Source organism: Hippichthys cyanospilos, chromosome 2 (assembly GCF_059441005.1).
Source record: "Hippichthys cyanospilos isolate Australia breed blue-spotted pipefish chromosome 2, RoL_Hcya_1.0, whole genome shotgun sequence".
In the NCBI taxonomy this organism is placed as follows: Eukaryota; Metazoa; Chordata; class Actinopteri; order Syngnathiformes; family Syngnathidae; genus Hippichthys; species Hippichthys cyanospilos.
Window position 1 is genome coordinate 26,810,000 of NC_142370.1, and position 26,143 is coordinate 26,836,142.

The following is a 26,143-nucleotide window of genomic DNA, read 5'->3' on the forward strand; positions in this document are numbered from 1 at the left end:
ACTCACCAATTGAGGTGAGGAGTGATAGATTTATTTCTGTCAATGTTAATCGCAAACCAACAGAGTTTCGATTGTTACCTTGTAGCCAAGCAGGTGCCCTCTGACTGTATCTCTGTCTATTGGAGCCCACGTCACCCTGATAGCAGTGCTGTTGACTATGGCGACGCCCACATTAATAGGGGCTTCCAGTGGAACTAAGGCACAAAGACAAAATATAACAACACGACCCTACGTACAAATATTGCTGGTCAAACAGTGAGACAGCAAGATTCATCTTACAATTCTCGGCTGAGTAGCCGATGACAGGATCTGGCTCAGGTCCTTTCCCATACTCATTGACAGCTTGCACTTTGATCTCGAATGCAGAAAAGTTGCCGACGTTGGTGATTACTAACGGCGGCGCAGTTGTGTAGTTGGGGTGCCAGTCAGGGCCGCTGCCCACCACCCGCCTCCACAGCACGCGATACTTGAAGTCAGGTCCATTAAAGTTCCGTTTGTCCATTTCCTGTCATGAGCAGAATACTAACCTGTGAGGCATACCAATCTTAACAAATAGTTGATACTGCTTCATGCAATTGCATTTCTGGTACCTCCCAGGTGATGACGAGTGTATCTGGGTCCGTGGACTCACTTCTGACATCTTCAGGGTTACTGTCAGGTGCTATGCTCAAGACAATTTAGGTTGAACCATTTTCGATACTAATAAGATACAAATTACGCTACAAGCAGCTCTCTTACCCTCAGCAGCTGTTTTGTGGATTTCAGACGGATTGCTTGGGGCACTCTTGCCCACCTCGTTGATGGCAATGACACGGAAACGGTATGAGATGTAGGGCCATAGAGAAAGAGTGGCACGCTTCTTGTTCCCTGATACTCTACTCAACTCTTCCCAGCCTCGTTCATTTGAAATCTGATCCTCAAACTCAATCACATACTCTGCAGAGATACACATTATAGAAAATATAAATGGTGTTAATCGAGCCTTGCGGAAGCATCCAGGATGGGGATGAGCCTCAGCGAAAGGACAATCATTTTAACCTAACCTATCACAGGGCTGTTGTGTTCATCTCCAGGTGTCCAACTGAGGGTGACTGCACGTCTTTCAGGTTGTGTAAGCTGGAGAAGAGCAGGGGGATCGGGACGATCTGTAGATAATGAAACGTATTGTCATCCTACCCGCTTATTGTGATTTTTTTCTTTTTAAACGAAAAATCTACAATGTTCACTTAATCATACAATGGTGATCTCACCATGTAGGGTAAGTGTGCCAGTTGCTTCGGCCATGTCCAGATTCGTGATAACCTGACACGTGTAATTACCTTCATCTTCAGGTTTAGTATAAGAGATAATTAAATCCGGTCCTTCAAATGTGTATCTGAAAGAAGAAAAGTTAAAAATTGTAATATTCACAAAATTATTCACATAAAGCTGCTCCCTCCACTTGGTTGTCGAGTAAACTTCCTGACAAAAGTCTTTCCCTCGGGTACAAGTTTACCTCAAGTACCTCTCAAAAATATTTCTAATCCATTGTTTTAAACAAAAATGGCTAATTTCAATACCAACTGCTTTTATAATATTATGTTAGCACCAAACAAAACTGATGAAAAACATTGTTACATTCACAGCTTAGTAAAGGACGTTGAGTCCGTTTTTTGCCGAGAAAAAAGTCTTGTCGCCTTATCATATGTTGCACGCAATCTGCGATTGCTACTTCATCTGTGATCAATCATGAATCGGTCAAATGGTGAGTTTGGATAAAAGGAACCCCAGGAACACCAAATGAACTGCAGCTTGACTTTTGAAAATATACCTTAGATTCCACTTTGAGGTCAAAGCATTTAACATCTAGAGGCTGAAGACTAGATACTGTGCACTACTGAGGTAGTTAGTGGTCTATCAGAAAAAAAACAAATCTAAGAGAATGGAGATGTTTTTGAAAAGCCAAGATCCGGTACATTCCGCAAGACATTGCTCAGAAGAACAATTACCAACGCCAGCCGAGTTCCACCTTTTCACCTCAAGTCCCTGTGTCAACCAGAACAGTTTGTAGAGTGTCTCGACATGGCCTCTATGATTGAATCAGTGCCCGGAAACCAACATTGAATAAAATGCAATTAAAAAAAAAAGTGTGGTATTTGCCATAGTCCACAAACTGCTAAAAGGAAGGAAGGTCCTCAGGGAGGATCCTCTGCCGAGAGACATTGGGACACGCGACAAGACTTCTTTCAGGGACTGTTGCCTCATAAACTGTTTCTGATGTTTTAGTTTTATTAATGAAAGCATGAATATTAGTTGAGTGATGTCTAACTTCTGATCATTGCTAGATGCAAACAGTTTGTGGTCGTCTTTCCTCCACTGTATAAGGGGAGAGGCAAGTTTGGGGTCCACAAGAGAGAGACAGGTGAAGATGGCAGTCTGTCCAGGCTGCACCTTCAGAGCCTGGGGAGGTGACAGGATCACTGTTCTGTCTGCAGGAGAAAAGTAAGGAGATGCAGAAGCATGCTACCTGAGCGCGTGCATGCAGTGTGTATGTGTGTGTGTGTGTGTGCACCACTCACTGAGCACCTCCAGCTCTGCACTGATAGACAGGTTGGTGTTCTGCACAGAGCATGTGTAGAAACCCTCATCATCATGCGTGACATTAAATATTTCCAGACCCCCAGTGGTAAGAGGGTTAATTCTGGAATCAGCCAGAAGGGAGGAGGCACTGTCACTTTGCCTGGAAAAACAGCCAGACATAATTTTTGAAAATATACTTTTACGAAGCAACTCAAATATTTTTGCAGTTTTCGTTGCCTCAAGATATAAAGGTTGTAAATTTGGGTTTTTTTCTGCTTGGCTCTCGGCTCAGGTGACCAACCTTCACCTACCCACTTTTCTGCACTTTGTCCTGTGCTGTCCTTTGTCCTAAACTTTTCCAGAGTTTTTTTGTCCTTTAAATCTAATAACCATGGATTCATGCTGTGAATTGCCAGCCGGGGCAGCGTCATACTTGCATACTGTCGCGACTAGGTACTTGGATCAGCCCTGGTAGATGCTAGGGCAGTGGTTCTTAACCTGGGTTCGATCGAACCCTAAGGGTTCGGTGAGTCGGTCTCAGGGGTTCGGTGGAGCCTCCGCCGCAGAGGTCCACTCCTCAGTCTAGTCTGCAGTTAGTGGGCACAGTCATTGAAAGTATCCTGCTCTGAGATTTCCTACCGGTCCTACTGAGCTAAGCTAACGATAGCGCAGCATTGTCAGCACGATAATAATCGTCAGCACGGTCTCGGCCACTGCGAGATTGCGACAGCATATGAAACATGTCGGGTTCGGTGACCGCTTAGAGAAGACTGTATATGTGTCTGATTGAGACTCCCTACCGGTCTGCTTTGACATTGCCAGATAAGCAGCAGAGTGAGCCCTCCTTCTCAGTCAGCACTCGGTCTTGTCAGCACGGTCTTGGCCACTGAGAGATTGCGACAGCACCCCCCGGTCCACAATAGAAATGTAAGGGTTCAGTGAAAGAGCAAATGAAACTGGCAGGGTTCGGTAAATCCAAAAAGGTTAAGAACCACTGTGCTAGGGGGACGATCCTGACCCGGAACATTTTTTGGTGTGAACGGAAAGAGGAACTCAAACTACCTGGGTAAAGCTGACAGTTCCTACTAACGTCCCTGCGGTGTGAAGGGGGCTATTGTATATTGTGGTATCCAGTGGTTGGTTGAAGAAGAATTGGCTCAAAATTCACTCAAAATTGAATTAAAGGCAGAAAATGCCCAATTAAAAAAAAAAAAAGCAAGAATAATGATCATGAAAATGCGCAACAGTGTTCTAGTGGGTCGCAAAAGCTTCTCCCAGTTCTGGGGTTGGGCGTTTCAGTCTAAGCGCCCACCTTCCTATGTGCACTTCTGGACTGCATGTTTTCCCAGTGTTTGCATTGGTTTTCTACAGGAATAGGTTCATCGAAATCCCTGAAATTGCCTACATGTGTGAGTGTGAATGATTCTTTGTCTATATGTGTCTGTCCAATGATTGGCCGTTGGCCAGTCAAGGGTCTTCCATGCCTCACGTCCACAGTCAATTGGGATAAGCTCCAGCTCAGTCAAACGACAGAACAACATTCAGAAAAAAGACGGATGGATGAATAAAAACAAGACTTTACCATCTGGGCCAAAAATAATCACACTCCAGATACAACAGTGTTTGGTTTCCAATGAAATGCATCATTCACAATCAACACTGATGAAATGAAAGACCGTGAGATCAAAAGAAGTACAGCGCAATTGATTGCATGATTGTCTCACCAGGTGACTTTTGGTTTTGGAGAGCCAAAGCTGTCACACTCCAGCAAAACCTTCTGTCCTTCAGTAACTGTGTAGGTGTTGCCATCCTCAGTTAGAATCTGTGGAGGCAGCTCTGAAACAGCAAGGGAAGACGGGACATAAACATACAGTAAATGATGTGGACAAAAGGTTTGAAATACACTGCTTGATGAATGAAGTCATAAATAAACAGCCTTACATGAAACAGAGTTATATAAAACTTTTCGAGGACGCAGGCTGCCCTTGTGCACATACAGACGCTGCGCTGCAAACGTGGGGGACACCAAGAAGGACATTGAGGGAGACTGTTTTAAATGAAGCGGAGGGTGTGTCACGAAGAGTCACTCACGGAAAATAATTATGTGCACTCCGGTCTAAATTACATACATATGTAATATTTTATAAGCAGAGCAATGCCCACATTTTGCGGCATTTGCTCATCTTGTTTTTATTTTTGTTTTTCTTTTCTGCACAAACAGCTGCAGACAAACAAGGCAGCTGTATTCAAAAGCTTCTACTTCATTTTCAACCAAGAGCATGATGGAGAAAAAATGTGGGTAAAATGCGTCAATAATCTAGAGCAGACTGCAAATTTCACAGTCTTTATAAAATATTAGTGTGATTAATCTCTTAATATGCTCATAGCATTATAGATTGAGTTTTGTGACTAACAGGGCAAAATACACGAGCAATTAACAACGGCAACACAACAGATTCAGAAAGTCAAGATATTCCAAATTCATTGCCTTCTTCAACAGAATTGTTATGCAATTTTTACTTTTGTATTGAAGTACATTTCATAGTGTCTAATTTTTGCTTTTACCTAATGATTCAAATTGGCGCTTTGATCATTTTCTACAAGAGTTGTACATATCTGTATTTAAACCAAAGTACAAAGTCTGTTTTTTTACCAATGACATAAACGTTGGTGTTGGAGAGGATGGTTCCATGCTTGTTGGAGGCCTTGCACTGGTAGATGGCCGTGTCTCCAAAATTGACATCCTTTAGGATAAGAGAGCTGCTCGTTGTCAGTTTGTGTCTGGAGTTTTTGTCAGACGCTGTTTAAAAAAAAAAACAACAGAGGGGCTAGTCACATATGTACTGCATGTGCATGGTGCTTCATTTAGTATACTGTACGTTTGTGGATTTGATTGTATACTGACATGAGAGAGGGCTCCCGTTGATGGTCCAAGTGATGATCGGTGTCGGGATTCCCTCTGCCTGGCAGTCAAGCCTGACATTCTCACCGGGAGCATATAACATACTGACCGGCTCTTTGGTCCAGTAGGGGGCAGCTAGCGGATCAAATAATGAATCATATGATTTATTTTTGGCTTTCTCCAAGAAATTTGATTCCTCTTTAAAGAGGGTCATTTTCAGTTTGCGCAAAGAGCTGTCATCGTAAAACGTATATATTTAAAATGTCAGTGAAGTGACAGAACTGCAGGAGTAAAATGACAAAACTGCATCTTGTGCCCCTATAATTTGATTTGCAAAAAACTGTGTCCATGGAAACCAATCAGCGACAGAAGGCATGACTGACAAAGTTTCAAGCACTCTCTTTGGTTTAGGGAATAGTAAAGTGAGTCTACATTTAAGGCTTATAAGCGTATTTATTTACTATTGGTAATGAGTGTGTTTGATGTACCTTCCACTGCCACAGTGTAAGTGTGCGCGGTCTTCCCTTGGGAGTTCTCGGAAAGACACTGATACTCGCCCGCATCGCTCTCTGAGATATTGGTGAAGCGCAGACGGCGGTCAAACATTTCTTTGGCTGTCCTTGTTTCTGACAGCTCACCGTCCTTCCTAACCCACAATACTTTGGGAGTTGGGCTGAGGGGAAACAATGGAGGGGTGATTAGTAAGGAGAGGAAGTGAAAGAATGTTCAAGAAGTCGGCAGGACAGTGTAAAGTGGTAGGAGTGTAAAGAGATAAGAGAAAAACGGATACTGAGAAAGTTCGATTCGATTGAAAGGTGAGTCTCCAGGCTTCATTTAGAAGATAACAGCATCTACAGTATGCACACATATGGACACTCACTAGCCTTGGACGATGCACTCCAGTTCTATGGTCTGGCCCCTGAGTGCATGGTAAGTGCTGTGGCTTCCAGTAGGTCTCATCATGTGGGGCCTTCTGTTTCGCAACACTGAGTTAGCTGAAGCACAAAACATTGACACGCACATTCACAAGTGTCATCCACTAAATGCCGCTGATACCAGAAGCTGTTGCACAAACTTGAGCAGATCTCTCACTTCTGCTCGATCTGCAGATGTTGACAGCCGCATCCCAGTGTGAGATTATTACTCAGTCATTCTTACTCAGACTGAGGGGGGACGCCCCCACTCCTTACTGCGTCTGTCAGGGGACCTTCACTGATTTGGTTCACTCAATGTTATAAGACATGTTTTGGATTGTTTCTTTTTTGCCCACATTTTAAAAGGGACATATGTAATATAGGGAAAAATTGTGAGGTATGCCACCGGCCGAACCTTGTAACAATTGAAATCCTTTAGCCCATATAAAGACTATAAAGTAATCCTATTCAAAGTGTTAACAGGACTCAAATAAATACCGTTGAACACCCCTTAAGAGCTTGTCTCAAAATACTCTGCTTCCACCTGTTGGCGAAGAGTATTTATTACATGATTATGCTGCAACACACTACTCTCGCAGACAATGGCGCATTATGTTTCCGAGATCTACACTGAGTAAATAAATATGAAATTGGATCATTTCCCAGGGCTGCACTACAGTGATTGAAAAACACTAATATAGGGGTCGAACTACTACTACTACTACTACTACTACTACTACTACTACTACCACTACCACCACTACTACTACTACTACTACTAGTTGAATGGTAAAGTTGATTCATCACTGACATCTTTGATATTATGATTCACATAAAGTCATTTCTTCAGCGTACAAAAAAAATTGAATGAATATAATACTCACCATTATGTTTCATTTGATTTTTGTCATCAGTTGCCATATTTCTCACAACCACTTGGCCGGTCCCAATGTGTGTCCAATTCCAAAACGTGTCGTAAGACACCCCATCATAGCCAGGCTCCAAAAAATGAACCGTTTGTCTGTTCCACTGCTTCTATTTCACTTATGTTTTCATTGTATTTAAGGATGAACTTGCATGTTAAGAATAATTAGCAATGATAACCTTCAATACATTACCTGAAGATTGTCAACATGATTAAAAGAAAAAAGGAACACTGAAGGTTGTAAATCAGTATATAATACAATAAAAAAGGGAGTTGCCCTTAGCCATTTTTTACCCAAATGCAATGGTTCTACATTATTGGAAAAAATGCATTTCATGAAGTCTTTGGCTAACTTGAGTGAAACTTACAGGGGTTGACGGTCAGAGTGACGGGTTCCTTTGCCAGAATGGTGCGAGTTGCGAGATACTGGACATTGCAGGTGTAGTCGTCCCTGCTGTCCGTGGTTTTCAGGTGGGCGAAGTACAGGTTACCGTCCTTGCCCACCACCACACGCTCACTCAGTTGGATGTGACGGAGCTCTGCAAAGAGAGATCAAACAACAGCAAAACTAAATGGTAACACATAGGTATGTATACTTTTGGTAGAAAATTCAATTTTCAAATAAATGGAATACTACTTAGATTAGTGATGTGAGCTAGACCGTTACTGTGTATTAATGAGAAAAATAAAGACATTTTTTTAGGCTGGCATTCCCTGGATGGGTGTTGAGTGAAGACACTATGTTATCAGAGAAAATGAGTGAACATTCAGTACTTGTGAGAGAGGTAAGGCTCCACAAGCCCATGCATCGATCTTGACATCATTAAATAGTCCAGACTGGAAAAAAAAAAAGTCTTCTGGTAGATAATGTCAGTGTAGCGAGCATCAAAGTGAAAAGAAACAGCAGATGTTCTGACAGGACTTTTCAAGCGCTCGCTTAAAGTGTGGTCTCATGCTCGTATATCTTTTTTGACAACGTCCTTATGGAAATTTCAGCCATTCAACGGGGCCGACAAATCAGGCCAACACTGTTTAAGTAACAAGAATTAACCATAGATACCTGATTACCTTGGGGCACTTTTTAGTATGTTTTTTATCAATAACTGAGGGCATTAGCTTTTACAACAGTGTCGGTTAATTCTTCACGGAGGTATTAAGTAAATGCACGCAGTATATTTTAAGAGGACACCCAGCAGGAATGAATTCATGAATAAAAACTCAGTTATGAGACATAGTCCACAAGCACCATAATCTGCTGAATAGCCCTGGGAGTGTACACAGAACACGGAGATGGAAATGAAATAACTGGGTAGTATACTCACTCCAGTCCATCCAGTGAATGATAGGCTCCATGGAGCTCTGTGGGGGGTTGCACTTCAGAACAATACTGCTTCCCTCTTCGGACTTCACATGGACTTTTTTCTCTTTCTGTTGAGTCGGTGGGGCTGAGGGGAGCCAAGGATGGGGACGGAATCACACATGAGAAGAGCGCCACCACTTCACGCCGCGTGTACGCAATAACCTCTGCTCTGTGTGTATACACCAGTGCCTTCAGATGGGAGGCTGATTTGTTCATTTGTTCTGTGACTACATTCATAACTCAAATCACCTTTCTCCAATTAAATGAATGGAAATTGCCATTAATCTGTTCAAGCCATCCAAACACTGTGCTCGCTGAAATGAAAAAAACGGCACACTGTGACGGCATAGTTTTGGCCACATTTTTAGCTTCATTTCGATGGACGTTGTGTAAAGAATATACATGCCTGGGTGTATTGTTATCCATCTACATTCATTGCTTCATTTATTTTCCGACTTATCTGAAGGGGTTAAAACACAGCGATACCGATTAGCAATGTGGGTTTGCAATAAGCTAAACTGGGTTTACTGCGGTAAAACTACGTGGCTGTCTAAATTTTTAACTGGAAGTGGCATTAAACAGCCTCTTTTTTCGAAAAGTGTTGCCAAATTGTTGCTTGGAGTGAAAGTTGAGTTTATTGCTATAACATACAGTGCTTGTATGGGAAATCTTTGCGAAAAAGTTGTTGGGTCACCAGCATGTGAAGGCACAAATGCATCATGCCGCCATCACCTTGGCAACAAGATTTACTCGCTGCTCATTATTTACAGGGGGGGGAGGGGGTCTCATTTTTCTCAAGGAAATGGAACAATGTGATTTGGGAGTTGCGCGAGCTATATTTGCTTCGTGCCTCCCCTCTGCTCATCGCGCATAACCCCACGGGAGCCACAGAAGAGGGCTTCGCATGACATCAGCGCAAGAGTGTTTCTGGGGAAACGGTTGTCAGGGAAACTGAGTGAAGGAGGTCGCCCTGGAAAGATCCAGCCGCATAGGTGGATGGATACACAAAGGTGCACTTTGCGTTACACTTGTTCAGCGAGTTTCCAATATGTCTTTGTGTGTGCCTTTGTGTGTGTGTGTGTTTTTTTTGTAGCCGATTATCAGCTTCTTGCATGTCATTATGCATAGGCGGCGGTGCTGTGTTGTCCCAGTGTGAGCCTTCATTTACTAACAAATTAGCTCTTTAGAAAGCAGACAACCCTACATCACACAATACGCTTTTGCCTGTAAACAATTAGCTGGCGTAAGCTCATTTACTGGAGCGCTCAAGCATCCCTAATATATTTCAAGCATACAAGGCTTCTAATGTGTGTGTGTGTGTGTGTGTGCGTGTGTAGGTTTTTTCAGCAAACTATACAAACCAAATTACGAAGTGAGAAATTTCATGTCGTATTCTACGTTCGTAAAACAGGCTTTTAATGATTTACTGCACTTTAATGGTGCGATTAAATCTCCATTTCAATTTGAAGATATAGATAAGCAGACTATTGACCATGGAGAAGAAATCACCAACAACAATATAAGGAAAACATATCGCTGAGAATATGTACACATTGTACTTTTTGAGCTTGTTTTACAACTTACAAACATGTTAGGGTAAAAGATGAAATGAAAGTATAGGCCTCCTTAATTATGACATGAACCGATGTTTAAATGCTTTATGAAGTAAAAGAAGCAAGAAAGATAAACAATTTCAAAACTTACTGACTATGAGCCCTGAAATGCAATAGCTACCCCATGCAATACCCTGATAATGAATCGTATGAACTTGTCATCAACGATTATGTGAGGAATCAATCTCGGGTGGCTTCTCACCATCAGTCTTGAGTGCGGCCTCATTGGAGACAGCCGTGCCAAGATCATTGGATGCGTAACACACGTATTTGCCCTGGTACTGCTTCAGGGACTCCACAGTGTTGCTGAGGGTGTAGAAGGCAAACGAACCGGCGCGTTCAGTCACCTTTAGCTCTGGGTCACTTCCTGGGTCAAACTCCTCTCCGTCCTTTGTCCATCGGAAACTGAAACAAAATTAAAAAAAAAAAACGGAAAAAAAAAATCTGTCTTCAAAGACTAAATGTCCTTATGTGACTAAATTTGAGGACGCAAATAAATTTAAGCCCCGGTGGGACTCCCAAGCTCATTAAGTCTCATTGTGAAATTCATCCTTGACTTGGCAACCACTGCAGTCTTCCACTTACAAAGATTGCTTCATCACATTTGTCCTTTGTTGATGACAGAATTGTGACAGAGCTGCTTTCCTCTCATGATGGAATCAGCTCCAAAGCCGAAAGTCACCCTGAAAGTCTATATGAGTGCGTGCGCATACGAACATGGGCGGTGGGTTTCCAGAGGCTTCGCATGTCATGACGAGATCTTCCACGCTGAAGATGGTGACCGACTCTGGCTGGGTGACGATAACAGGAGGCCTCCTTACTGCAACCATCAAAAATGTCATTGTTACGAGGACACGGGCAAGAATTCGGTTGTACGCACCTGCCTTGAGATATGAATTTAATCCGCCCTGTGACCACGCATGTGACTCAAAACATTCGCATGTCAAATCGTCCCGTGGGTTCTCTCCAGGCACTTCAGCTTTCTCCCACACTCCAAAAGCTCGCATGCCAGGTGTATGGGTCGGACCACTAAATGGTCACTAGGCGCGATTGGGTGCGTGAATGGTTGTTTGCTCCTGTGTTCCCTGCAATTGGCTGGCAACCCGTTCAGGGCCTTCCCCAATTACTGCGCGTAGTCCGCTGGGATAGCTACTAGCAAGCCTAAAACCCTAGAAAATTGATGGATTGATGGAAGATCATTTTGGCCTGTTTTCAAACAAGGACCTTTTTTCTCCTAGAAGAAGATAAGCGGTATGGGATTATACACATCAAGTTATGTGACAGCAGCGCACAAGCCAAATGTTAATACACATGAAGGTCTAATGTCATATTGTTTTTGCATTTTACCAATAACTGAAGATAATTTAATGTTTTATGGATGACAGTAAATGTTTTTTTTCGAATGTCGACAGCTTTATCCTAGATCAAAACATTTGTTCTCCCACTAGTCCCAGTGGGTAAGATTATTGCATAATATGGACGTTTGATATGACAGTTGACATGCCATTATAGACTATTATTTTGCATTATTCACAACTCAATAAACAGAGTTCAGTTACAAAATAGAAACAGTGATAACGACTTCTTGGTCGCCACATAATGAGTTTACTGCTGTAGCAACTTGCTAGTCGTTAATAATTTTTCAACCAGTTTTATAGCAATTGAGAGGTTTAAATTACTGTAACTATGGCAGTAACATGACCTTAATTTATATAAATTAGGTTGATTTAAAAAGTGTATTATATTATTACCAATTTATCAACTCTTCATAATGGGGCCATCATTGTATAGGAGCCATGCAAAATTTGATTTACTGTATTTCATTACGCATGCATATTACCCCAGGGTAAAACATGCATCCCTATGACCAGAAGGTGCAGAGACGCCAATCATTTTTAGGTTAACAGCTGCCAATAACCATATATTCGGTCGATAAAATGAAGGAAGTGTCCCAAGGGGAGTACTTGTAATGTAGGCTGAGGAGGAAATTGGTTGAGATAAGGAGCCACGGATGCAACATAATTCAAGAGGGATGTGAAGAGGGGTTTCAGAGGACCATCAGAAAGGATGATGATCTTTGCTTTACACTACCGTCTCTATCATAGTCTTCAATGTGAATATAATAACAAGTCTGTACACTCCTGTTTAAATGTCAGCAGCAATGTTTTTAATCTAAAAAATAGGACCAATAAAGACAGTTTAAAGTGCCTCTCATTAACTCCAAATAATGGGAGATGTTCTAGGAGGCGTTTCCTTGAAAGAACACAAACATGTTGTGCTAACAAGATGCACTACAGTAATTAGAACCATTCTTTCACTCCATCTACCTTGAATTAGATGCCAGTTTCAAATTTGCTTTCTTGAGGGGTGATTAGGTTATGATTTCGTCCCAAACATTTTGTGCATGTTTGTTCAAAAAACAAAAAAAGATCAACATTGTTTGAATTGCCACATCATACACAAGTGTTTGGAGAATTCCAAGTGTGTTTCTGAAATGAATGTTGCTAAACGTGATCTATTTTCTTGTAAGCTAAAATTCCTAATACATAATAAATGTGCAAAATATTGTCCTGCTAAAGGAAGTAGTTTGCATTGGATGCTGACTAGTTTGAGCAAGTTTATCTACTAGTGGCCAATGTGTCAATAACTGAGTTGGTAGAGAGTTTAAGTCAGGCGAAGGTGAATAGGATGTACAGGGAGCTACAAAGGATGAAGGGGTTGCCGTGGCAGCCATGTAGCACGATGCACAGCGATGATGCAGCGACCGACAGAGACAGAAAATCGACCGAAGGTTCGGCAAAGAGAGATGGAGGGGGAGCGTGCGGGAATGCAATAAAAGCTAATAAGCCCCTTCCTGATCAAATGAAAGTGCAGGCTGGGGGCTGTGCAGAGTAGGGTGGTGCTTTTATATCTGCCGATGTGACTGCAGAATCTCAACAGTGACCCCACCTACTCAAGCAATAAACTAACACGAGCACACATGCACGGGCACTAATACGGATGCACACGCAGACACACGAGCCTGTGTGGAATTCACTGAAGTGCGGGACAGCGTAAAGTGAACCCACCCCCCATTTTTACATTTTTATTTCAATTTCTTGTTACTGTGCATTATTTAGAAAATAATAACCCCGGCGGCATAATGAAAGTGTTCACAAACAGCTTTGCAGGCACCTGCATTACTAAAGATTGGTCAGTAACATTAAAAGCACTTACAGTCACTCATGTGGTCTTTTGCAATCCGCATCGGAAGCAAGGAGAGCGGGCGTGGGGAAGAAAACGTTTTAGTTAGGGTACTCAAGAGACAATTAACAAGTAGATCGACAGCTGTCATTGCACATGCCGTGTTGACGGAAAAACAGTACACATAGGCCAAGATACTGTTCACAATAGGTAAAGGTACTTGCAATACGCAGAAACATTTCATTTAGGTTTCAAAAAGTCAGACTTTTTTTGGCCTCATTTGTTCGCATTAAGATGAACGGACTTGTGTAAAGGTAAACTATATGGCTGTTTTAAATACACACACTCTTCATTTTGTGTTTAGTTTGTTCATCTTCAATTGGGAGTTAAACTTAATCACCTTGAAGGCTCTTTTTTGGAGGGTTGTTCATGTGCCAAACGAGTTACGTTCAGCCCCATCTTGCAACGATCCGATCTCAAAATTATGCTCACGGGTCAAAGCAAAAATTATCCCCAGCACGTTTCAAAAAACATCTTCACCAGGTCGCTGGTTTTATGAAGCACCACAGTACGTTTTTTTTTTTGTAATGATTGCAAATTAAATGTGAGCCAGATTCCATTGAAATGACACCAATGGATATCATGATACAGTTCCCCCCCCACCACCACACATTCTAATACATTGATCTTCATCGCTGACTCTCACTGACATATCGCCAGCTCGCAAATTGAAAAGCAAGGGACACCTTGACCTTTAACATCTTTTACCTACTCTTTCCTCTTCCTTCCTCCTCCTCCTCCAGGTCGCCCCCTGCTCGCCATAATCCCAACCCCCTTGAGAAAATAAGATTGGTAGATTTATAGCTTTTCATCTGCATTCACGGCATGTGTGTGCATTGTGGACTTGTTTGCGCACAAGTCTGCGTGGGCGGTGAAGGACAGTGACTCACTGCAAGCACTTTTGATAAGCAACAAATGCAGTTACTGGAATGTGCTCTCTTTCTCTTTTGACACATTGCCAGATCAGCAGCACATACACCCACAATTTACTTGCTGGAAGTACCCTCCGTTTTTCCTAATAGACACATTCTGCATAGAGTTGGGATTACTAAAACAAGGGATGCTGGAGCACCCGCCACAGAGTGTGTGAGATTAAGAGGGTAATTGTACAATAGTTATTTTTTTGTGTGTGTTTGTGTATTGAATTCTTTTCACAAAATACATGTGCAAATTAAAAATACACACTTCACATAAGGTACAAAAACATAGTTAATTAAGTCACTCAATGCTAGGGACGTATTTTCATGTTTTTTAAAGAGTCCAGACATTCAATCCCAGATACTTAAATATTTAATACTTAAATATTTGGGATTTAATGTCCTATAAAACGTGAAAATACGTCCCTGGCATTGATTGAGTTCATGTACATTTGGTAAAAGTCATTAAAAAAAAATCTATTTAATTTGCAACACAATGACCACCCCCCCACCAAAAAAAAAATGTTATCAATGCAAGATTATCTTCAAATTGGATTTGATTTGATTTATTTTGTAGCATGTGTTAGAGATGTGGGTGGATTCTGTTGAAATGTCAGTATGTGGCTTGATTGTCATTGAGAAAGATTTGGGAAGAGACAAAGTGGCTGTTGTTTTTTTTTTTTCTCAGCTACAGTGATCCCTCGTTTTTCGCGGTTAATGGGGACTGGAAAATTCCCACGAGAAGAGAATTTGCCCCCCCCCCCCCCCCCCCCTCCACACACACACGCACACACATGCACTCACGCACACACGAGGAATCTGATCAATAGTGGGACTAATCAATGCTCCGGGTCAGGATCAATTTGAAATGAATTAGACGCAGAACCAGATGAGGAAGAGGAAGGAGCTCAATTTTTGAGCACAATAATCCAGCCCTGAAGAGTAGCAACGCTCAATCTGCTCCTTGCGCTAATGATATACTACGAAAGATAATTATTAGCTCACTTTGATGAATCAACATAATTTAATTAGCACAACAATTGGGTGACTGCTGAAGCATCCATCTTGCAACATGACATCATGGTGTACTCACAGTTGGAAGGAATGTGTATGGTAGTTTGGCTGGGCTGGACGGCGAGGGCGAGGAAGATGGGGAGGACGAGGAGGAGGAGGCCTGAGCACCGCCTCCTACTGCCAACCTGCTGTCGTTGCACGTGAGCCATTGCTCACTGTCCCATCCAAATTTTCCTTGCGCGTGCACACACACACACACACACACACACACACACGCAACTGGAGGCCTCGTCGTTGGGCAAGTCTTTGTGCCCCTCGTGCCCCCCCGTTGGTCTTCTTTCTGTCGCATAAAAGAGAATAGAGGTTAGGTGGGGGTTGGGTGTAGCAGGGGCCATGTGTCACAATGGGAGAAACATAAGCGTGCACCATGTGGTCAGACCTACACACAGACCGAGACACGGAGTGAATACACCAATAGAGAGTTAACTGTGACAACAGAGCAAGAGTGACCCGATCGCCATTTGGTTAATTGCAAGAACATGTCCATAGGCCCATATGGACAACCTGGACAGATGGACAAAATATCCCGACACAAGAGGCCAATGAGCAGGCAATGGACGGATGAGTGCATACACTTGAGTGAGCGTACGACTTCATTCAAAGGACCCAGATCATGTATTTCTCTCCATTTTTCAAAGTGAAACATAGGCATATGAATTACATTTGGTACATTGCCGATTTAATTTCATATTAAACATGAGCTTTAAGGTGCGATACCAGGAAGTGAAATGTTTGTTTACTGAATCTACACCGCCCGACCTTGTGACTGCCTTGCCCCCTTCTTGATGTCGTTGAATGCTGGCCGGCCACAAAACATCCATTCATCTGTCATCATGACCGCTTATTCTCTAGAGAGTGGCGGAACGCCAGAACCTATCCCAGCGGAGTAAATGAGGGATCCAAAACACTGTTAAGATGCAAAACAGTGTCAAGAGACGGCACTCACTTAGAGCCGTTCCTCCTATCAAATTGGCCCAGTGTTATCTTCGAAACCAAAACTAAATGACATGGATAAGGTCGGCGTCTATTTACTCTTGCACGGGTAGTATCGATGGCTTGTGTTCGTCATCGAGTCTCTCAGAAGTTTTGTTTTTGTTTTGTTGTTTGTTTGTTTTTTTGTTTTTTTTTTTAATTTGGTCAGGTGGGACTGGTGCAGAGAGCTCAGGATAAGCTCCAAAAGTTGGACTCCCATGATCTAGATCTTATTCGAGGCTTTCATCTTCACTGCTTCTCATCAGCCCTGTTCCTTATGCAAAACTCCCTTGTTTATGGCTTCCTGTGTTCCAAAGCACCCCTGCCAGCACGTAGTCTATCCACTCTCCATCTGTACCCTTGGAGCCGGTCCTGGCTACAGCTTCCCACCTCTCCCTTCCTCCCATCGTGGCACCCACAAGGGGTAGCCCGCTGATTGTTTGCACCACTCTGTATCGCACACAAAAAGCTGTTAACACACACCATCATTATCACATTCAAAGGGAGAGACAAAAGAAAGCCGTGATAAGAGCGCAAGGGCGCTTATTTGGCAGTCACGCAGTCGTCGCTGTTGGCGCTGCTTTGCGCGCCGCCGCACATTGGCACCGCCACAAGAGAGTGCTCAGTGACCTTGAGGAGTGGGGCTGGGTCACATAGGAGAGGGATGGGAAATGATAGAGAGCACTAGAGGATGTTTCACCAGTGGGCTAATTACACTTGATCAATGTGAAGATTTCAGTGTCACGCAGTGGAGCGCAAACCACAAAGACAGAGGCGGGGCTGCTTGAATTGTCAACATCAGTGAGCCCAAATGAGGTGAAATGGACGAAGACACCCGAGCCGAAGCCTTAATGGGGCCGTTTGAACCAGCAGCATTAGGATTAAATGAGCCATCGAAGTGGCTCGCCTTCCTTGTGGAATGATGGCACAAAAGAGCGGGAGGAATGGAGGATCTAAGCACAAAAATGGAGGAGAAGTGGCCGAGGTGCAACCTTGGAGAGGAGGAAGGAATGACAAAGGCAGACAGCTGTGACATTAATCCCATTCATCCTCTCATACGAACACACACAAGCAATTGGAACAGCTTCCAATCAGCATGTGCTCTCATTTGTTCACTTCTCTCCTGCAGCATCTTGAAGGCTGCGCGCCTAGCCCTCCATGCTATGACGCTAACAAAAGCCCACTCCTTTTTACTGATGGGGCACATAAAAACATCTTCACCTGCAACAAAAATTTCGACATAACCCGAATCGCTCATAAAACAAAGACTCGTGAAAAAAAATGACACTCAAATTTGGGCTTGGATTCCATGTCATGTTGAACACCAAGACAGAAAATTGAGGTTTAGGCCAGGTTTTAAAAAAAGGACTGAGCTAAGGTAATTTCACTTTTTTTCATTAACTCTGGGGTGGACAGGCACAGCTGGGGAAAAAAAAGTGGGCACTTGTGCTCCCTCTTACATATTCTGGTTAAGTGTTGAACGGCAGCATCTTAAACCAAGTGGAGACATTTTGAGGGTGTAATGGCTGACTTCAAAATACAGTTCATTAGAGCCATTCAGCCAAAATTTAATGAAGGCATGAATTGTGAACCCTAACCCTGAGAAAAAACTAAAAGTTTAAAATTGGGCTGATCCTCAGGGCTCAAAAATGTCCTCTTTTTATCATTTTATCATTGGTTGTCCCAACTAACCACTCTGGAGTGGTTGGAAAGAATGACCCCTTGACAGCACTTTCACTTCAGGTCAAATGAAGAATGCAAACATCCTAAGTTTTGAACGTGTGTAAAAGCTTTTTTTGTCTGTGTGCCCTGTGATTGGCTGTTGACCGGTCTGTGAGCATACTCTCAGCTGGGATAAAGTGGAGCCCCCCTATGAGGATAAGAGCTGCGGAAAATGGGTTGATGGAATCTCATTTAATACTACGCAATGATTATAGGTTTAAAACAAATCATGTAACCACACGTTTTTTATCCAAATCCAAAATGTTTTTTTTCCAAGCCGTTGTCCAAGTAAAGAAACTCGATGAGAAAAAAAACATTCTTTAAGCATGCGATGTGACAATACAAGAGTGTGTCCACCAGATACTGAACAAACATGCAGACGCAATATAGTCGATTAAGAGGTGGACTCTGCAAGAACTCTGCGGTAATGTGGAAACAGTTCCATAAAGAAGAACACAGCTCGAGTTTGTGTCTGAGGCCTTAGCGACAACACACACACACACGCACACACACACACAAAGGTAGACGCACCCAAACACTTATGCGGCACCATTAGACCCACACAAGCTGCAGCAGTGTGCTGAGCGGGATACATCTGCCTCATTTCACCTCCAGCCGGCCGCACAAACCCACTCCTGTTAGCTGCTTCATTGGGCAGGTTCAAAGGTCATTCCTGCAACCGCTGTGATGACCCATCAGCATGTTCCTGAGTGCTTTTAAACACTATTATCACAGCTGGAATGTCAATGGTGCCATCGGTTGCAGGGGTGGGGGTGTGGTTTTATGGATACTGCAGTGCTGAGATGAGATTTGCGGGTGCGCTTGCTTTTTCCATAACATTTCCTAACTGCAAGCAAATTGCTTGTCAGGTGTGAATGAATTATTTGTTACAGTAAACGGTAACATTTCTGAAAAATAGCCGGGATGTTTTGCCATGCTGTGCTGTTAGAACAGACATTAAACAAAATTGCCGACTGAAATGACTCGAAAGTTGTGCAGGCAAATTAAGCACAAAACCGTGCATGTGGCAGGTGACCCCAGTATTAGTCAAATATTAATTAAACAATGTAAAATACTTATAAGTATATTGTGAGGTTCAGCACGGTTATCATGTTAACCTAGCTTCCAGCACAGTGCCCGTTTGGAGTTTCAGTTTGTTTTTTTACGTCATTTCTATAGACTTCTAAAATACTGTGTCACTATCATTTTTAAATGTTGTGCTCCTTTGTGGTCATTTCTATATTTATTAAGAATTGCGTTTTGTTTTTCTTTTACGGAAGCCTGTAATTGATGTGTAGACGTTTTGGGTGAGTCAAATGTGTTTCCAGTTAATTAAGACTCTCTCATCAGAGGAGGAGGGCGGAGTGCGTTGTACAGGATCAAACCGGATATTCCAGCAACACAGTAAGTCGTCAAAACCTATTCCAAAACTCTTTGCCATTGTGATATCCTGCCATGTGGGTGAGTGAGCGTCAAACCAAACATGTGTAGGCCTAGTAGTGTGCAGTCATGCCTCGTGTTTAAATTTTAATCACCTCAAGCTGTGAATATGTGTACAGGGAGACGATGCGGAATGGAAGAGCGGCGAAAAATAAGTGAGTACGTGTCTGCCTTCCCCTCATCTTCCCTAAGGTTCCGTCTGTCGAGAGCAATGTGAAAGAGAGCAGGTGACTTTGAAGTGAATAAAGACGTAGCTCACTCAAAAAATGGGCCTTGCGGTCAGATTGCGAGGGTCAATGAATGGCAAAAGCGAGGACGAGGAACAAGGTGATGCTGGTGAAGCCCACGGTAGAGTAAATTATTCATTTCAATTTGCTTCCTGCAATACGATTTGCCCCAAATTCACCCAAATTCATAATTCATTGGCACCCCTTGCCATGCGCACTTGGTTTGGTCCCAGACTGATTGTGTCCATCCATACCTGCCATCTTTTCCCCTTCACCCCAGCCACCCTCCTCCCCCGCCCCCTCCCGCTCCCTGGCAGGATCATACTTAATGCATGAGCCTGTTGCAGTGAGACGAGTGTGAGCGGCGACAGCAGAAAAATACCACAAATCACTTAGAATAACACCGGCTACCTGCTTCTGCTGTTTCACCACTCATTTCTGTCTGCACTCATTTGCCGTATCGAAGATTACGTCCCCCGGGAGCCTTTTTAATGTTTGATCAAAGCGTTTCCAACTAGTAGGCAGTCATGCAAGTGATCAGAAACAATGAGGATCCATTTTCCTGTCTGCTTTTGATCCATTTTCTTTTTCTCACCTCTCGCGTCCCCACGCCGAAAGCTTTCTTCCATTAGCGTTTCTCTGTCAGTTGAATAACCTGCTAGAGAAGCACTCCGGCGAGGCCAATCGGTAATCCGTCTGATAAATTCAATATCTGCAACTTCAATGGGAAATGGGTTTATAACACGGAGGGAATGCAATCGTTCTCTCATGGTAACTAGATTGTGTTTTAAGGCAAATGATCCACGGTCAACAAAATTTACCGGCTGGTAAGATCGGTTGTTTATCTGGAATCGTGCTCGATGGACTTGACGTTGAGCAATACTGCTAGTGCCGTTAGCATATACTGAAGTCGCTAGCAACCCCACTGTTTGAACATCGTATTGGCCACAGTTTCTACAAAGGGAAAATAAATGTTTTGTGTATTTGAGATGTCATAGAGGGGAGTGTTGTCGACTATCCAGATAAATATTAAGAGATAAATGAATGACCATCAACATAAAATGACACTTCAAAATCATGGAAAATCAAAGCTCTCCCGCCACTTCCAAATGCTTTGGCCGTGTCCGCCAAACATACAGAAACCATGCCTGTCCTTTATTATTCAAAAACCATTATGCAACACGTATGCTACATTGTTTAGCATCTCTATAACAGCCAAATATAACTGCATTTTCACCCAAGAAAATGTGTCCGTCTGAATCTTCTGGTGGCAGGCAGAAATATTTCCCAGTGGTTAGTTTTGCGGCTTTTCTACAATACGAGGCGATCTGTAGCAACAAAATCAGAAGAAATATTCGGCCTTTTTTCACAATAATGTGCACAGTCAACAATGTGCTCCAATGCAGCCGTGTCAGTGAACTATATGAAGTGAAAATGTATTTCTGTGGTGTAGGGATAGCTAGCAATTAACTCCATGTGACAGAGTTCTGAATGATCACTGCAGTTTCTCCAGAAGGATAGCTGTGACTTAATCCACTGGCCCACATTTTAGCCATGTTTTTTTTTGTTTTGTTTTTTTTTTAAATGAAAAAAAAATCTGAACAGAAAAATGAAGCGGTTGAAACAGTTGTATCTGTAATATTAAACTCGACGTAGTTTTCAATCTTAGCACATTTGTTTTTTACAGGGTCTCTAAAGACCGCACCCCAACCGACACATTTCACTGAGGGTTTCTGGTAAAGACCAGAGAAAGAAAACAGGGGTTGTCTGCGGAGCCACGAGGGCAAACTCCTACTCTGGCTCTATTCTGGTTTCCATGACAACACCATATCCATGCAGCATCAACACCCCTCCCTCCCCCCGTACATTTAAAATCGAAATTTTGGACACAGACACTAATTGGGTTGTGTTATCGCTTACATACGCACGCATGTTCACCTGTGCATTAATTTGTTGCTAACATTGGCAGCCTTCACACACACACACAAACTTTTGAGCAAAAATCCTGGGCTTAATATTAACTACAGAGATGATTGACGCAAGTATTTAAGCTAATCAAATATGCATAAACTGTTTTCGACTCGACCAAGCAGACACAAGGAATGTGCTCCCAAAGTATACTGAATATGAAAAATTGTGTTCAACCGTCAAAGGGACTATGTCTGATGTGATTTATTCATGTTTTTCCCCTAAAGAGAAGGTGCTCGAATAAAAGAGGAGGTGAATAATTGAAGGTGGACGCATAAACACATCCGTGAGAGACAAAGGCTGAATGGAGGTATGTGCTTTGGACAGCTCGGGCAAAAAAGAAGACAGCAACAGCATGAAATTGCAATAGCAAATGGATGAACAGCAAAGCATTTGAAAAATTCATAGCCGGAGAAAAACAACGATAAATGAGGAGCATGCTGAGAAGCAAAGAGAGCGCAACGAGCGAGATCCGGTAATGGGCTCAGTGACCGGTACAATCTGTGGGGTGTCACTCTTATGTAAGCGTGGATCATACTGAGTTTGTCTGTTGCGTGTTATCAGTGAAGATCAGCACATGTGTCAGCACGACCGCTAAGCTTTCCTTTCTGCCAATCCTCCTGTTTCTACTTGAGTAGGATGCTAATCACCGTGGCTCGCAAGTGGCAAACTGGTTAAATTATGAACTCATCAGTATGTACCGTCAAATAAATAAGTAGATTGATTTTAAACTCTTGGGCCATGCTTTGAAGGTCTTTTTCAGTTGCTTGTGTTATTACATTACACAGACTGTGAACCTTGCTTTACGTATGCCGCCGCGTGACTCGGCCGTTCATTTCCCGTAATCGATGTGCCTCACCGTGTTCCCGTGACTTCGTCTGCCTTTGTTTCTTGTTGAGTGAGCCTCGCCGGGCGCGTTCATCCGAAGCATTTCATTTGTCGTGCAAAAAAAGGGTTCAAATAAGGGCAAGGCATATTCCACGATGCAAGGTTTCATTAACAATTCAAGTCAATAACAAGCCACGCGCTTCACTCTGCAACACTCACATCAGCATCGCACATCCTGCCAGGCCTTTTAACATAAAAGCACGTTGGTATTATAACAGTTCCGCCGCACTCTTCTACTCAATGGCGGCTCATCGGCAAATCACACGCAAAAAACAAGCACAAAATTGTCTGAGTGCAACTCCGACAAAGAAGTCACCTTTAATGACTTGCTCCTGCTCAGCTGCGACCTCACTATGGTAAACAGATTAACGGCTGTTCGAAGAAGGATATTATGGCAAATTGACGTTTTAATTGTCGCCTGTAATGCCCTGGCCCCACCCCTGACTGTCATGGTAATAAAGGTCGTGCTCGGCGCTGGCCCCACTGCGGGGGTTCAGGATAAGCAGTGGCTCATTCACATGATACGAGCACCCTCTTAAAACAATTATAGTTTATTTACATTTACATCACATTATGAAGAAAATGATCTTTGTTTTCATTTGTGTCAGTTAACATAATACATACGATTTTAGATGTATCTTTGTTGGGATTGCTGTACGTTCCAACAGAAAAAGGTCAAGTTAAACAGTCATTATAGAACAGTAGTTTATTTTCTTATATTATGGAATTCCTGGTGACAATTTTTTAAAAAGCAACATTAAGACTTGCTCAACTAAGACAAATCACTTTTACACAAATGTGCTCAATGTAAAACAAACGAAACTAAAAACCACATTTTTCAAAGAAACCAGCTCTAAAGTTAGTCTAACTAAAGAGTTAAAAAAAAAAAAAACAATAAACAAGTCAAAGTTGAATAAAAACTAAATGGAAAAAAAATCTCAAACTATGATCATCTAGTCTCAACTGTCATATATCAAGTATCAGGCAGGACACATTCTTGGCTTCAAGCCCGCGCGTGGCCGTCATTTGTTTCATTAGCATGAGCGCCACTCAGATGGAGCGCCCGTGGCACCAAGTCAATGACACGACACACCCATTGCTGTCTTGCAGAAGATGGGGACAAATGCAAACACCCCCACCTCTTCACTGCGCACATCCTCGAATTGTTATTCACAGCAGGAACGTGCGATGATGAGGACGTGAAGCTTCAAATGTGACTGGTTGTTCGGCGCCCTGGTGCGGGCCAATAATGACTTCCTGAAATTACAAGGAGGAGCTACCGCGAGTCTCCCTCTCCCGTTTCTTGCCGAGTGCGATCATTCCCGTCTGATTTCTTTCTTTCTCCTCGTTGGGCTTACGTCTTATTTTTATATGTACGTCTCTGGGCTCTCATATACTGTAGCAATTATCCACTAGAAGTGCTGCGAAGGGTTCTCTTTTGCTTGTGGTACTGCAGGGGTCAGTGTGGATCCGGGCTCAAAGATGCTGTTGTTAGATGAATGTGGTTTGGAAACTCGACCCGGCAGTTTTCCTCGATGGACGAGATAAACAGCGTAGGCGTGGCCCAAGGTACTACAGCTCGACATACGATGCTACGAAGGGCAGTAATTGCACCAGGCTGCGTGAAAGGAGAGGGTGGGGGTGGGGTGCAGGTGCTTTTGCAGTCAATTATGGCGCAGCCAGACAAGAGGAGGAGGGAGTGGTCCCTGGAGCCGCGTGATAAGTAGCCCATATAGCGCTGGAGGACAGACCATGTGACATGCAAGGACATGTCGCCACCTCCACGGGGAGAATTGGCACATCAAATCCCCTGACAAGGGGGGAGGAGTGTGAATATGACCTTCGACCTCCAAAACAACAGGTAACGTGTCTTCTGGGTCGTTCTAGCAGGTGTTCTCAAACCACGTAATCATTATTCTATCTCTTATGAATATGTATACCTTCATGATATAGAGTAACAGCATCTTATGATCCAAAGTATAACAAAAACGAACTAACATCATATAGCAACTTTACATGTTGGAGAAGAAAAAAAAAACATTTCCCTTATAAAATACAGTTCTGCAATTGTAACATTTCTTGAAAACAGGACACATTTTATTCCTGTGGTAGTCGGTGTAAATGGCAACACGATTATGATACTGGAAAGGAAGGGCCCTTGAGGAGCGTGGCCTTGCTTACACTATGCATGGGTCACTCATTCAACCACGGAACCCAAAGTGTCAACAGTTTGTCTTATCTGGGAACATTTGGTATTTTGGACTCAATGCAAGACTTCAGGCAAATGAGCTGTTGGCACTGAAAGGTCGCACGCCATGCTAGTTTCCAACACATTTGCATAGACGAGCCAAACGGTTCCAGGAAGCACTTTTTTTTTTAATAACTCCACACGAGGCCTGTTGAGGACACGAGAAGTCACGAGGAGACGAGGGGAGAAGCACTTGAACGAAAACAGACAGCCATCATGCTTGCGGCGGAGGGCATGGAACATAAACAACACGCTGTCTCTGCAATCAAAGGAGCACTAGCAGAACTAAAAGAGACCCCAAATGCAACAACAAAAGAGTTTGAGATCACACAAGCGTTCGCTCCATGATGAAGCAAGAAGTAAGACTGGATCGGAGGCAATCCCATTACCTTAGTCCAAAGTTGCAAATGCAGCCATTTCCCTTAAGTGCACCCCACCTAATGAAACATAACTTATTGCAGGCATCGGGCAGTTGTTTTTGCTAATAAGCATCCAGAGTGGAATAAGAGTGCAGGCAACACGGGTACAGAAAACTACAAAGGGATTGAAAAGCAAATAAACTGTACATCATTTACATAGCCCAGTTGTTTTAAAATACATTGTCTTTTTTTAGGTTTAATTGGGAAACTCTGCAAACATGCTTGGACAAGGTAAGATGAAAAAAAAAACCAGGCCCTTTCATCTGTTATCGCTGACAGTTAACTTGGGCTGCTGCCAGATTGAGTACAGTCAACAGTGAGCGAGTCGCTGAATAACAACGAGTCACGCTTTTTTGTGCTCTTTCTGTAAGCGCCTAAGATGCCACAAGATGGAATCAGAGCTTTACGTTAAGAAAGCGTCAAGGGAGTAATGCTGATTCATCGTTGCTGAGCCACTCCAATATTTCTACATTTTTTAGCTTAATGTGGATTGTTGTTGGAAGTGGCTGCGATAGCACGTGTCCCAACGCTGTTATCCGAATGGACTCGCTTCCACCATCTCGCGTCGATCATCTCTTTCAGCCGAAGAAGAAATGTTGCTACGGATATTCATCTGTTACAAGAGTGTCAAATTAGCTCGTTCGGGGTAAATCTCAACATCTGTTGACGTGGACGTTTAATCCTCTTGAAGCGAGGAGCGATGCTTTGTCCCGCCAGCGGCAGGCTGCTGATTGTTTGGGTAATTGACTTTG

At 43.0% G+C, this 26,143-nt stretch overlaps 1 protein-coding gene across 3 annotated transcripts in view; it reads right to left on the reverse strand.

The window, feature by feature from the left end:
- The window catches only part of l1cama (L1 cell adhesion molecule, paralog a), a 46,843-nt gene that overhangs the window by 6,012 nt on the left and 14,688 nt on the right, over positions 1–26,143 (reverse strand). For 2 of the 3 annotated variants that reach the window (XM_088405699.1, XM_088405681.1), the window contains exons 2-20: positions 15,527–15,787; positions 13,490–13,504; positions 10,991–11,093; positions 10,476–10,678; positions 8,623–8,745; positions 7,669–7,839; positions 6,342–6,456; positions 5,950–6,134; positions 5,465–5,596; positions 5,213–5,359; positions 4,284–4,395; positions 2,559–2,719; positions 2,309–2,468; positions 1,251–1,375; positions 1,044–1,145; positions 739–936; positions 591–661; positions 280–505; positions 79–194 (exon numbers count right to left, since the gene is read on the reverse strand). In XM_088405699.1, the coding sequence (XP_088261825.1) occupies positions 79–194; positions 280–505; positions 591–661; positions 739–936; positions 1,044–1,145; positions 1,251–1,375; positions 2,309–2,468; positions 2,559–2,719; positions 4,284–4,395; positions 5,213–5,359; positions 5,465–5,596; positions 5,950–6,134; positions 6,342–6,456; positions 7,669–7,839; positions 8,623–8,745; positions 10,476–10,678; positions 10,991–11,093; positions 13,490–13,504; positions 15,527–15,656 (2,595 nt within the window). In that variant the 5' untranslated portion in view covers positions 15,657–15,787. Of the gene's footprint in view, positions 1–78; positions 195–279; positions 506–590; positions 662–738; positions 937–1,043; positions 1,146–1,250; positions 1,376–2,308; positions 2,469–2,558; positions 2,720–4,283; positions 4,396–5,212; positions 5,360–5,464; positions 5,597–5,949; positions 6,135–6,341; positions 6,457–7,668; positions 7,840–8,622; positions 8,746–10,475; positions 10,679–10,990; positions 11,094–13,489; positions 13,505–15,526; positions 15,788–22,695; positions 22,714–26,143 lie in introns of those variants that run through there. The other variant, XM_088405690.1, reaches the window with a different exon arrangement.